Here is a 12,240-nt window from a genome sequence, read left to right on the forward strand (position 1 = left end):
TGCCCCACCACACCCACACGCTTCTGGCTCTCCCTGCTCCCGCCCTGCTCCCTGGCAGGTAACGCAGTCATTCCTCATGGAGAGAGAGCTTTTAATTCCCTCAGGACCAGGCCAAAAGAGCGCTGGCCTCCCAGAACTCGGCAGTCCCCCACTTGGAGGGGGAGGTCACTGGCCAGGGTGGGCCTGGGACAGCCGTCATCAGGCAGTTGAAGCCAACGCTTGCAGCCTCCTCAGCAGCCCCTGGGCCTCCACAGGAGGGCCAACGGCACCAGCTGAGCTGAGACCATGCCCAGAATCCTACACTGCCGGCTCCTATGCCCTGCAGACCCTACTGGCCGACTGAGAGCCTGCCTGGGGTAGGACACCGAGGCAGGGAAGCCCTGAGGGAGGAATACTTGGTTTTCCTGGGACTCCAAGATCCTGCTGCCTGCAACCACTGGGCAGTCTCAGAAAGGAAAATGATGGCGTAAACCAGTCCATAAAACAAACTATGCAAAGAATTAAACCCCAAGGGGCAGAGCACTTGCCCAGCACTGTCCCCTCCCAATAAATAAACTGAACAGAGGGTGTACAAATCGTCAGCCTCAGATTCTTTCCATCTGATGGAATCAGCCCGCCCCGCCCCGCGAGTGCTGCAGAAACAGAGTTGTCCAGAGCCCCGGCCGCTAGTCCTCCAGCACAGAGCTCCTGGCCTCCACATACTCCAAGGCCTTCGCTTTCACCGCCCGCACGTCCTTCTCAGAGCCGTGCTGCTTCTCATAGTCCAGGTAGCGCTTGAAGAAGAACTTCATCTTCTTGGGGGCCAAGTTCAGGTGGATAACCCGCTCAAAGATGTCCCTGTGAGGACGAGCAGGGCAGCAGCTACTTCCTGCCCCAGCCCCATGAGTCCCGGCCAGCTTGCCCACCCACCCCTGGGCTCCAGGGCGCTCTATCACCCAAGAGCCCCACAGCCACCTGTTTTTGGAGATGGGGTTTTGCTGTATAGTCCTGGCAATCCTCTTGCCTCAGCCTCCTGAGTGCTGGAATAATAGGCTTGGACTACCACGCCCAGCCCCCACACCCACCTTTATCATCATTCTGAACTCCTATAAGGCCCTGGGGGACAACACCACTCTTACTTGCCAAAACAGCACCAGACACTCAGAGATGCCAAGAGACCTCCATTCCTAAAGCTACCAGTGAATGAGGACAAAGGTTCTGGGATGGGGACACACGATGAGGTATGGATCTGTGAGAAGCAAAGCTTAAAACTGAGAGAAGGGCCTGGGGTGCGGTAGCCCATGCCTGTAATCCCAGCACGCTGGGAAGCTGAGCCAGGAGGATGGAAAGTTTGAATCCCTCCTGGGGAACCTAGTGACTTAGCGAGATCCTGGTCAAAAATAAAAAATTTTTTTTTTTTGGTACCGGGGATCGAACTTGGGAACTGGTGCAAGGCAGGCACCAGAACCACTGAGCTAAATCCCCGGCCAAAAAATTTTTTTTTCGAAAGGGCTAAGGATGTAGCCTAATGCAAAGGCCCTGGGCTCAACCCCCCAACCACCAAAAGAACCTCACAGAAGGGCCCAGGCCAGTGCTTGTGTTTTCCGGGCCTCAGTCTACCCTCCTCTAGCCCTCTCTGCCTTATAGTAATGCTAGGGGACAAAGCGAAATCATGCTCAAAGGCTCTGCATGCTCAGGGCTGGGAAGTGTCAACTCTGACCCCCAGGCCCAGGCCCGGCCACCCCCACAGTGGGACCAGAGGCTGGAAGCGAACACAGCGGGGCCGTGTCAAAGCCACCACCCAATCAAACCAGAGTCCTGGGGGCCTCTGGTGCCACCCCCACCCCATCTGCCTTCCCCTCTCACCGGACTTCCTTCTGGCTGCCGTGCTTGATGGTCATGTCAATGTACACCGACCAGACATCAGTGCGCTTTGGGTAGGTGCTCAGCATGTTTTCAAAAATGGCTCTGGCCCGCTCTGCATCTCCCAGCTGGAACTCCAGCTGGGCAAACTTGGTGATGACATCCATGTCTGCAGGGAGAGAGGACTCAGAACAGCAGGCCGACAGGCGCCTTCCCCACCAACAGGTGACCCAGGGCAGCCAGTCTGACTTCCTGCACTTGGGGGGCCAGGACTGACAAGAGGGACAAAACCCAAAGGGGACAGTGGGGTGGACCCGAGCTAAGCACACAAATGGGCACCACAGACACATCCCCTCTGAACGGGAAGAGGCAAGGTCCCAGGGCAGCAGTGTACACGCTGATTGCTTCCTAATCCTCCCATCTTTTGCAGCTGCTCAGCATTTGGAGGGAGCTCCCATCACTGTGTTCACGAGCAGGCACACTGCCCCAGCTCACAGGCTCTACCACCTGGAGGAGACACCAGCCCGGACTCCCAGGCAGACGCCAGGGCCGTGTGCATCCAAGGCCGGGCCCTGCACTCACGCTCCTTGGCAGGCAGGCACTCGAGGGCTCGCTGCAGCACGCGGTGACTGGCCCCGGCCTGGCCCCTCCGGAGAAGAAAGGCCCCGTATTTGATCCAGACAGATTTCTCCTGCCGGAAGCGCTTCAGCATACGGTTATACAGCTCCCCAGCTTCCTGTGGGAAAGACAGCCTGAGCTGGGGGGGTGGTACTGGAGAGGGACAGCAATGAAGACAGGCCGCAGTGCACACAAGAACTAGACTTGGGCTCACTGACGCCACATCCCCCTCTAGGCCTAATTCTAGATGCCTGAGAAGAGGAAAGACGTGCAGCAGGGAAAAGCATGGGAATCTCTCAACGAATCCCAGGTCCTTAAGAAGGACCTGGACTAGCCAGGCATGTGGCACATGCCTATAATCCCAGCACCCTGGGAGGCTGAGGCAGGCAGATCACAGCCCAGGCATTTTAGCAACTCAGAGAAGTCTCAAAATAAAAAAGGGCTGTAGATGTAGTTCTGTGCAAAGGTCTGGGCTCAATCCCCAGTTAAAACAAACGAACAAAACAACAAGCAGGCCCTGGATGAGGAGTGTAAGGATGATGGGGAGGCTGGGCAGGGTGGCATGAGGCAGGACTGCTGTGAGTTCAAGGCCAGCCTGAACTACACAGTTAGACCCCGTCTCAAAAAAAATAATAAAGGGCCGGAGATTTAGCTCAGTGGCACAGCGCCTGACTTGCAAGCGCAAGGTCCTGAGTTTGATCCCTGGTACCCCCAAAAAATAAGTGGGAACAGGAGAAAAGGACCTCCGAGGTCCGATGTCCCATCGGCGGCCCGAGGCACGCAGACCAGAGCCACTGTCCCCCTACTTCCAAGGCGTGGCTTCTCACTTCCTTTCCCACAGCGGAGACAGAGATGAGGCGGCGCAGGCCCAGAAGGCTGGGCCTGGGGCAGGACAGGACCCGAATCCAGGCTCCTTCCCTGAGACAGCAGCCCTGGGCCTCCTTCCCCAGAGGTGTGGGCCTTTGGTGGCGGCTGCCAGGCCAGGCCTCCTACCTGGAACTTCTCGGACTTGGCATAGATGTCGGCCAGGTGGAGAAAGACCTTGAGAGGCTCGTTGTACTGCACGGCGCGCTCGAAGACCTTGCTCAGGGACTCAGGAGAGCCATACATGTTTTCCAGGTTCAGCAGCGCCACCCACACGTTCAGCTTCTCTTGCTCCTCTCTGAGGAGAGCATAAGACCCATCAGCTCAGCCCAGGAACCGCTCCCGCCCAGGATCTGGCCCACCCGACCACCGCTGCCTTCTCCCAGGTCCCACCCTCACCACAGCTCACACAGCACCAGGAACCCAGGCCCGACCCCTAGCTGCCAGGCCGAGGCTCCCCTAGTGTCTCCATGCCTGGGAAGGAAGCCCTCAGATCACAACAGGCGGGGGTCTGGGCAGAGGCAGACTCTTGGGTCGGATTTGCTCCCCAAACTAAGGGAATGAAACGGACTGCTCTCTGCCCTCACCAGGCTGGGGAGACCGACCCTACGTGGCCTGGAAAATGGCCACCTACTGGGGTTTTACCCAGTAAGTGCAGCTGTCTTCCCCATTCTACTTCTATTCCAAACTGGGTATCTTAGTTAAGTGTAGAGACTCGTAAAAGCCACCCATAGCTATTTCAGTAAAGAGGCCCATGAAATATAAATAAGCAGCTCTGTCTCACAAATGGCTGCACCTCTGAGAGAAAGCCTGGTCACCATGGTCCCTGGCACAGCTCCTCTAGCTGCCGTTTCCTGCCTACAACAAAGGACCCCACAGCAGCGGATTCCGCAAGCCAGAACTTGGGGCGATACACTGTCACAGTCTAAAGACCCCAGCCCAGAGCAGGGGACAGAGGAACCTGAAGGAGATGGTCCTCAGGGCCCTCTCGGCCACTGCCCGGGCCTTGTCAATCTCCGTGGCCTGCAGGTGGAAGGCCATGTACTGCAGCCACAGGATGGAGCTGCTGGGGGAGCTCAGCACCAGGCGGTCGAAGTCATCTGCAGACTCCGGCTGCCGCCCAGGGTCCCTGAGCGCCTCCTCAATGCGGGACAGCTCTTTCTCTGCCTTCTGTTTCTCCAACTCCCTTTCCTTCTTGCTTTTCTTCTGCTGCTATGGAAAGCGGAAGAGTGAGTCAGAGGTCCTCAAAGACCAGGGGGGTCTGTGGTGGAAGCCACGGTGAGCTGGCCAGGGAGTCCAGGGCTCTACACACCCTGGGGCCAGGGGCCACCCCCACTAGGACAGGACAGGGCCCAAGAGCCTGGCACCAAGGGGTCCCCGAGGGAAGGACAGAGCCCTAGAAAACAGTACCGTGGCGTGGGGTGGCTTCTCATCCTCCTCGCTGTCGGAGTTCTCTCCTCGGGGCGGTAAGGCCGGGGTCAGAGTGTCGAGCCCCACGTCCCAAAAGAAGCCTGACGAGAGTCGCAGCCGGGGCACTTCTGCAGGCTTGGTCAGCGTCCCCTGTGAGAAGAGCACCCGGCTCAGGCTGCCCGGGAGGAGCAGACCCTGCCACAGGAGACCCCTCCCTACCAGGCCGGGCTGGGCCCCAGTCCGCTGGGAGATTGTGCGGCAGTGACACAAACACTACCTTTGTAAGTGATTATCTAGATTTCCCGAAGCTAAGTATGCACAGATATACCCCAGTGAAACAACACTACAGTAAGTCTCCGACTCACAGACCAGCTCCACGCTGGAGAATGTTGGTAACAAGGTGAGTCTTACACACCTCCGACACAGCTATGCACGTGAGAGTCGGGGATGCACAGCGGAGCTGGGATGGAGACGACCAGAACTGGGGGCGTGGGGAGGCCCCACACCCCGTCCTCTCGGCCTGATGAGCCTGCTCCCACTCCTGAGCACACAGCCCCAGGGGGCTAAGCCTCGTCCAAGCGTTTGCCCACCTGCCTGTTCAATCAGAGCCAACCCAGCACAGACCGGGGCTACTCTTAAGTAAGCTCCTCTGTGGGCTAACAAGTCCCATCCGCAAGGAGCTGACCAGCAGCTCAGAGCCCGCGCGGGCCCTGCCTCCTGTTTACAGGAAGTAAGGAAAGAGGCTGGGCCCGGAGCCCTGCTATCCAGGAGGAAGCCATGGGCTCCCTTTCCCGGCCTTCCCTCACCGTGGGCAGCACCTCTGCCTCCGCCGCCTCCTCCTCGGCTCCCTCCCGATAGTACACTTCCACGCCACTGTCTTCCTCCTCCGGGGGCCCAGCCTTCTTCCGCCTCTTGTTCGCGCTCTCCTGTGACGGCAGGTGGGAAAGGCCTGGAGCCTCCTCGGCGCCCCTCCACATCCACACCCGAGGGACCAGGTGATGCACAGCGCCCACCGCGGGCGGACTCACCTGCGCTCCCTCCGAGCCCAGGCGCTCCCGCTTGCCAGGCCGCTTTGCCCTGACCTGCTCCTTGCTGGGCAGCTCCCCCTCCTCTTGCCCCTTCTGGTTCTTCTTCTCTTTCCTTTTCGGACTCCTCTTCTTTTCTCCCTTTCTGTCCCTCTCCTTGACCTCTACGTCCTCCTCTTGCTTCTGAACCAGAAGTTCCGGGGAGACAGACATCACATCTGGCTTGCCAGTGTCACCGGGGAGGAAGGACAACTCTACCAGGTTCTTGCTGGGGTCTAGCCTACAGCAGGCAGAGAGGGAGGCGGGAAGTGAGGGCAGAAGAGACTCAGGGCCTGCGGCACTGAGCACCAGCTCAGAGCCCGTGGGTGTTCTCAGGCATGACGTGCACGCTTGACCATGCATGGCGCACAATTCAGGGTGCAGCTGTGAGGGCCTGCTCCTCCCGCAGCAAGAGAGGCCACATCTGTTCTGGGCCTCTCATCTCTTCTGGGCGGAGGGGTCCAAAGGCCTTTCATTCAAGGCAACTCTGCAGGCCCGGCTCCCTACACCATTCAGCTTCAAGTTTACCTTGGAATCTCCCAGGGCTCCCAGAGAAAGGGGGTGGAGTCACACCACAGACAGAGGGATAGAGGGTGGGAGAGAAGCACCTACCTCAAGACCCTGGCGGTGAGCAGCCTCCCTTCAGGGAGGTATTTGCTGTAGAGGCCCTTCTTGGGCAGGCTGCACTGGGACACATGTGAGAACCGGGCCAAACCCTCAACCGAGGGCCCGAGGCTAGAAAGAGACAGACAGGAGGTCGGCGGTGATGGGCAGGTCAGATCCCAGCCACAGCCGGGGACTCTGCCTCTGCAGGGGCCCAGGGTGACGGCACCCATGCTCGTGCAGAGCTCTTGGGCTCAGCAGGACAAAGTGGGCTTTGCGGCTTGAGAGGAATTTTCAAGCATGAAGATGTGACTGTGTGCTGGGGATCGGACCCCAGGACCGGCAGTGAGCGAGACTACGCCTCCCAGCTGAGACCGTCTCAGCGCAGCCCAGGACCCACACCAGCTGTGCAGCCAGGGTGGGGGCGGGGGAAGCGCGAGCACCGGACAGGCTGCAGCATCCAGCCTGGGAACACAGTGTGACGGCACAGAGCGTTTACAAAGCTCCATCAAACGCTAAGCCAGAGAAAATCCAGAACCACGTTCAGGTCAAACTGAAACTGGGACTCAGACATGCCGTCTTCCGTGTTCAAAGCACCAAACAAAAACAACTTAAAACTTTTCAAAAAGTATTTAAAAACTTGGAATTTTAAAAACTAGCGAGAATGCCTAAGTTCTGTTTCCTTTGCATTCACGTCAGAGCTGAGTGGATGAGGCAGCAGACGCCAGGCCGAGCCAGGCCAAGCCAGGGGCCTGGCCCGGCCACTCACCCCAGGAGCACACCGCTCGGCTCCACGGACCGCACGAAGCCCCGCAGAAGCTGCCCCTCCTTAATGTCCAGGATGGAGTTGATCTCTGGGTCTTCTACTTTGCTTTTCGTCTCAGGGTTCGTCCTGAGGGAACGGACACCTTTAACCTCACTCCCACGCCCCACAGTCCCCTGCAGGAACTGCTCTTTCCCGCTGAGAAGACACCTCTGCCCCTAACCTCAGGACACAATCTTCTGAGCTCGGGCTGCTCTCTCCTGAGTCCTGTCAGGCCAGGGCCTGGTATGCAAGACCCCGCTGTGAACAATCGGAGATGCTGACCAAGACACTGGCATCACACTGAAAGTCTGGCCTAAAAAGTATCCCCTTCACCCACTGAGCAAGTGGGCACAGGCCAAGACCCCCATGCCACACTCGCCCTACCACGGAACCCTGGGCACGCAGCCGCCTGCCCTTGCCAGCACCACCACCTCGCCGCCACGGCCCACAGGCGGATGCCTGAGCCTCTCCCAGGGAAGCCAGGGCCTGCAGTGACAGGGCTCATCCAGCCTTTGCCACCCAGTTGCTAAGAGGCTCGGGGTATGAAGTATGGAGCAGAAAAGAGAAGCAGGAAGTCCAGGGCCTATGTCAGATGCAAAGCCCCCCCCCCCCCCCGCCATCCTGAGTCCTCTGCTCTGTTTCCCAGAAGACTCACACCTACCTGGACAGTCGCAGTGACAAAGTCAATACATGGTTTGCAGTGGACAGGACATAGCATCTGGAGTGAGAGCAAAGAGAAAGGGACACTCTGGTCAGCATCTCTGGAGAGTCCAGTCTTAGCTTCCTCCTCTCGGGCCAGAGCGAGACATGAGACCCGGGTTCTGTGCCTGCATTCTGCTGAAAACCTGCTGAGGAATCTGGACAACTCACAGCACCTCTCTGTGCCTCAGTGTAACAGTCTGTCAAGTAACAATAGCACTAGCTGCTCTTCTCGCCCAAGGATGGCACCCAACCCTGCCCCTAAGCGACACGAACGCCTCTGGAAGGTGGCAGAGCCCTGTGGTGTATCCAGATGGTCCCCGACACAGGATGGCTTAAGATCGTTTGCCTTAACAATGGTAGGCAAGTGACACATTCACTAGGAAACCTCCCTGGATTCCGAACTTTTCCTGACGAGAGATACACTACTAGTAGGGTGCCTGCTCATGATGCTGGGCACCAGCAGCAACAGCTCCCAGCTGGCCACGGCCACAAGGGGAAAGAGCAGATGCTCCACAGGGCACTGTGCTGGTGGGCAAGGTGTATGGCAGGACGGGCACACTCAGTGTCGTTTTGACTCCTGGGCTTACCGGGCATTAACATAAACTGAGGAGCGCGCATTTAAGAGACGGGACGAGAGCAGCCCCGTGTCAGGACTGTGTGTGTATGTGTGCAATGCTGGGAACTGAACCCAGGGCCTTCCCATGGAGCTACAGCCCTAGCCTATCATTTAATTTTATGTTCTAAATGTTGAGATCGTCTCGCTGTGCTGCCCAGGCTTGGGCTCACACTTACAATCCTCCTGCCCCAGCTTCCCACACTGCAGGGATTACAGGTGTGTGTCACCGTGTGCAGCTCAGATGTTAGGTGTCAAGTGTCTGACCTCGGAGGGAAAGACTAACCACGGAGACCATAACCAAGGGGAGCTACTTAAGATGCAAAACAGCAGTTCGAGGCTCACTGAGGCCCGAGGAGGGAGGCTGTGAAGAGGGAATACGGGGTCAACTCTACTGGGCTTCCAAACCATCTCACCTACAATGGTAGTGTGTAGCCTAGGTCAGTGGTGGCGAACCCACGGCACACGTGCCACAGCAGGCCCTCTGCATCACTGAAAGTTCTAAAAGGTTCACCATCACTGCCCTAGGTCATAATTTAAAAAATTTTTTTATTTTATTCCTGTTTTCATTGTGGCACTGGGGACTGAACCTCTAACCTTCACACTTGGATCCATCCCCAGCCCTTTTTCATTTTTTAATTTTAAGACAGGGTCTCACCAAGTCACGATGTTGCCCAGACTGGGCTCAAACTTGCAATCCTGCTGTTTCGGTCTCCCAGAATACTGGGATCACAGGCGGGCGTCACCTCGGCCGGCTGGATCTTTTATTTTTTTTTTGATACCAGAGATCGAACTTGGGACCTTGCACTTGCGAGGCAGGCAGCAGAACCACTAAGCTAAATCCCCAGCCCCTGATCATATTTTTAAAGTACAGAATCTTAGCTGGGTGTGTGGTGCACACCAGTCATCCCGGCAGCTGGGAGGCTGGGCAGGACAATCACTCCATTTTCGTGAGTTCAAGACCTATCTGACTACATAGTTAGAGCCTGTCTCAAAACAAACAAATAAACAAGCCAGCACGAGAGCCAGCCAGCCGGCGTGGAATCTTAGAGGAGGAAAACATCTCACAGCCACTCGGTGCCAACCTTTCCCACGATGCGTCCTCCTTTCACAACAGGCGCCAGAGCCGCCAAGCTGGAAAAGGCCCCAAGGGACTGTCTACCTTTAGCACATAATTTACGACATAATTTAGCACATCTGACAGATGAAGGAAACGGCAATTTTATGCTACTCATAGGTCTGGCTGTCATAAAAAGAATAAATATGTTGCTTGAAACCACACCCTCACTTTGAGGGCCCGGCTGTCTCTGGACTTGTTCTTGCCTCCTCCCGAGCCCAGGGTGTTCTGTGCTGGTTCCTCCAGACACCTGCTTGGCAGTCCAGGCCGGAGCTGGGGACTGGGCCAAGGGAGACGGAGGAGGACAGTGCCTCTTTGCCCCTCTGCCCCAGGGCACCCCCTCTACACCAGAGTCAGCACATTCAGGCCAGGAGGCGGCCTTAGAACTCTACCTGAGGGAGGGTCATCTGTGGGCATCTGAAGTAGGTCATAAGCTACTCCAGCCCCTAAAGGTCATCTCCTTTTACAGAACACACCTACTCAGGGATGTTTAAAAATTAAAAATATCAATGTTTCAAATAAAAATGAGCAAATGATTTGGATAAGAAAAGCACAAACCAAACAACATAATGACCAAAAGAGGAAATAAAAATTAAAATGAGTTTTGCCTCACCAATAGCTAAGATAAAAGTTAAGGATGCCCAGTGTTGGAAAGGATGTGAGAAACAACCACACACTGCACACAGTCCTGACAAAGGAGAGGGCAAGACATGCAACATCATCAGACCATCAATTTTACACTAAGAATTTATCCCTAAGATATCGCAGCATGAGCATCCCAAACATGTGCAAATGGCCCACGCCTGTGATTCCAGCCTCACAGGAGGCTCAGGCAGCAGGATCCAAAGTTCAAGGCCAGTCAGAAGCCCTGACACAGTGGCCTTGTACGACAGGCAAGAAGGCCCTCAAGGGACTGCTTGCCTTTACCACATAATTTATGACCCTCATTTGACAGAGAAAGGAAACTGGAATTTAATGCTACTCACAGGACCTTTTGTCTCAAAATAAAAAAATAAAAAGGGCTAGAGACATAGGTCAGTGGAAGGTCACCCATGGACTCAATCCTTAGCACCATTAAAAATTACTAAACAAATGTTAAAAATAAAAGAACAAGGGGCCGGGGATTTAGCTCAGTGGTTTCACCTCCTGCTGCACAAGCACAAGGACCTGAGTTCGATCCCCAGTGCCAAAAAAAATAAATAAATAAATAATAAATAAAAGAACAAGCACGGAAAAGGAGAAGTCCATGATAGACTACAATGAGAAAAATGCAAGTTGCCAAACAAAATATAAAATGAAATTCTATTACTAAATAAGGAAAATTGCATTTACCTACATGTGCAAGTCTAGAAAGATTAGAGACCAAAGCTTACATTGGCAAAAAGTGGTACAGAAAGAGAGAAGTGATAGAAATGCTCACTTTCTCTTTGATATACTTGTTTTTCCAGTGTTAAATCATGTATGAGCCAGGCGAGGTGGTGCATGCCTGTAATTCCACCCTTCCGGGAGGCTAAGGCACGAAGATCACAAGTTGAAGCCCAGTCTAGGTAACTTAGCAGCTTAGTGAGACTGTCTCAAAACGGAAGAAAGAAATAAGGATTGGAGGTACAGCTCAGCACCTGCCTAGCAAGTGCAAGGCCCTGAGTTCTATCCCCAGTGCCACAAAACATGCATTACTTCTACAATTCAGAAAGAAAAATGACCAATTCCATAGAGAAGCAAAAAAGGAAGGTGAAAAGGGGAGAAAAGGCGGCTCACCTGACAACCTTCTGGGGGCTGAAGTCCTGCAGGGGTCTCTCAGAGTAGGAGTCACTCACGTGGAATACGCTCACCGTCCCCGTCCTCCCAAAGGGGAAGGCCACCGTCAAACCCTCACTGGGCGACACTTTCACCACCCGGCCCATGGCCACTTCTCCCTTCTTGAGCTTGTGTGGACCTGTTGGGAGAAGGAATCTCATTCAGGGAAGAGGAAACGACAGGAGAGCAGCTGGAAGCTGGGGTGGTGGTGCACACGGGCAATCCCACACTCGGGGAGGCTGAGCCAGGAGGACCTCAAGTTCAAGCACTTCTGGGCAACTCAGAGACTCTGCCCCTCCACCAAGCCACTGGTGGTGCACCCTGTAATCCCGCACTCGGGGAGGCTGAGACAGGACAATTTAAAGTTCAAGGGCAGCCCAGCTTGGGCAACTTGTTGACTTGACAAAACCTTGTCTCAAAATTAATAATAAAGGACTGGGTATCTATCTCCGTGCAAAAGCCCTAGGTTCAATCCTGAGTGACACACACACACACACACACACACACACACAAGGGGGGGGGGTCCTCCGTAGTAGAGGAGCACCTCTGGGCTTGATCTCCAGTAAATGAAAAGCAACCAGTACGCCGGCCCAGCAGAGTCAACACGAGACCCAGCTTACCATGCTGTGCAGCCTAGAATCCCAGAGCTATGTGGACGGCCCTTTCTGAGGGACTTGGGAAAAACTAACCGTCAGTAAAGATGACTCAGGCAATGCAAATGTAAGAAAGGGTACAGAGGGCCAGGGATTTAGCTCAGTGGTTCCGCCACCTGCCCTGCAAGTGCAAGGACTCGAGTTTGATCCCT

General features: G+C 55.4%; 1 protein-coding gene across 5 annotated transcripts in view; it reads right to left on the reverse strand.

The window, feature by feature from the left end:
* Positions 1 to 74: 74 nt before the first annotated feature.
* The window catches only part of Pdcd11 (programmed cell death 11), a 41,112-nt gene continuing 28,946 nt past the window's right edge, over positions 75 to 12,240 (reverse strand). For 2 of the 5 annotated variants that reach the window (XM_021245605.2, XM_087185732.1), the window contains 12 exons: positions 11,397 to 11,574; positions 7,868 to 7,924; positions 7,171 to 7,293; positions 6,411 to 6,533; positions 5,763 to 6,039; positions 5,541 to 5,660; positions 4,735 to 4,884; positions 4,286 to 4,536; positions 3,454 to 3,622; positions 2,425 to 2,578; positions 1,846 to 2,011; positions 75 to 837 (listed from right to left, as the gene is read on the reverse strand). In XM_021245605.2, the coding sequence (XP_021101264.2) occupies positions 666 to 837; positions 1,846 to 2,011; positions 2,425 to 2,578; positions 3,454 to 3,622; positions 4,286 to 4,536; positions 4,735 to 4,884; positions 5,541 to 5,660; positions 5,763 to 6,039; positions 6,411 to 6,533; positions 7,171 to 7,293; positions 7,868 to 7,924; positions 11,397 to 11,574 (1,940 nt within the window). In that variant the 3' untranslated portion in view covers positions 75 to 665. The remainder of the gene's footprint in view (positions 838 to 1,845; positions 2,012 to 2,424; positions 2,579 to 3,453; positions 3,623 to 4,285; positions 4,537 to 4,734; positions 4,885 to 5,540; positions 5,661 to 5,762; positions 6,040 to 6,410; positions 6,534 to 7,170; positions 7,294 to 7,867; positions 7,925 to 11,396; positions 11,575 to 12,240) is intronic. The other 3 variants (XM_087185735.1, XM_087185733.1, XM_087185734.1) reach the window with 3 other exon arrangements.

The sequence above is a fragment of the Heterocephalus glaber genome, unplaced genomic scaffold (assembly GCF_053883595.1).
Source record: "Heterocephalus glaber isolate CG9 unplaced genomic scaffold, H.glaber_assembly_v1.0 deba00001498, whole genome shotgun sequence".
Classification (NCBI taxonomy): domain Eukaryota; kingdom Metazoa; phylum Chordata; class Mammalia; order Rodentia; family Bathyergidae; genus Heterocephalus; species Heterocephalus glaber.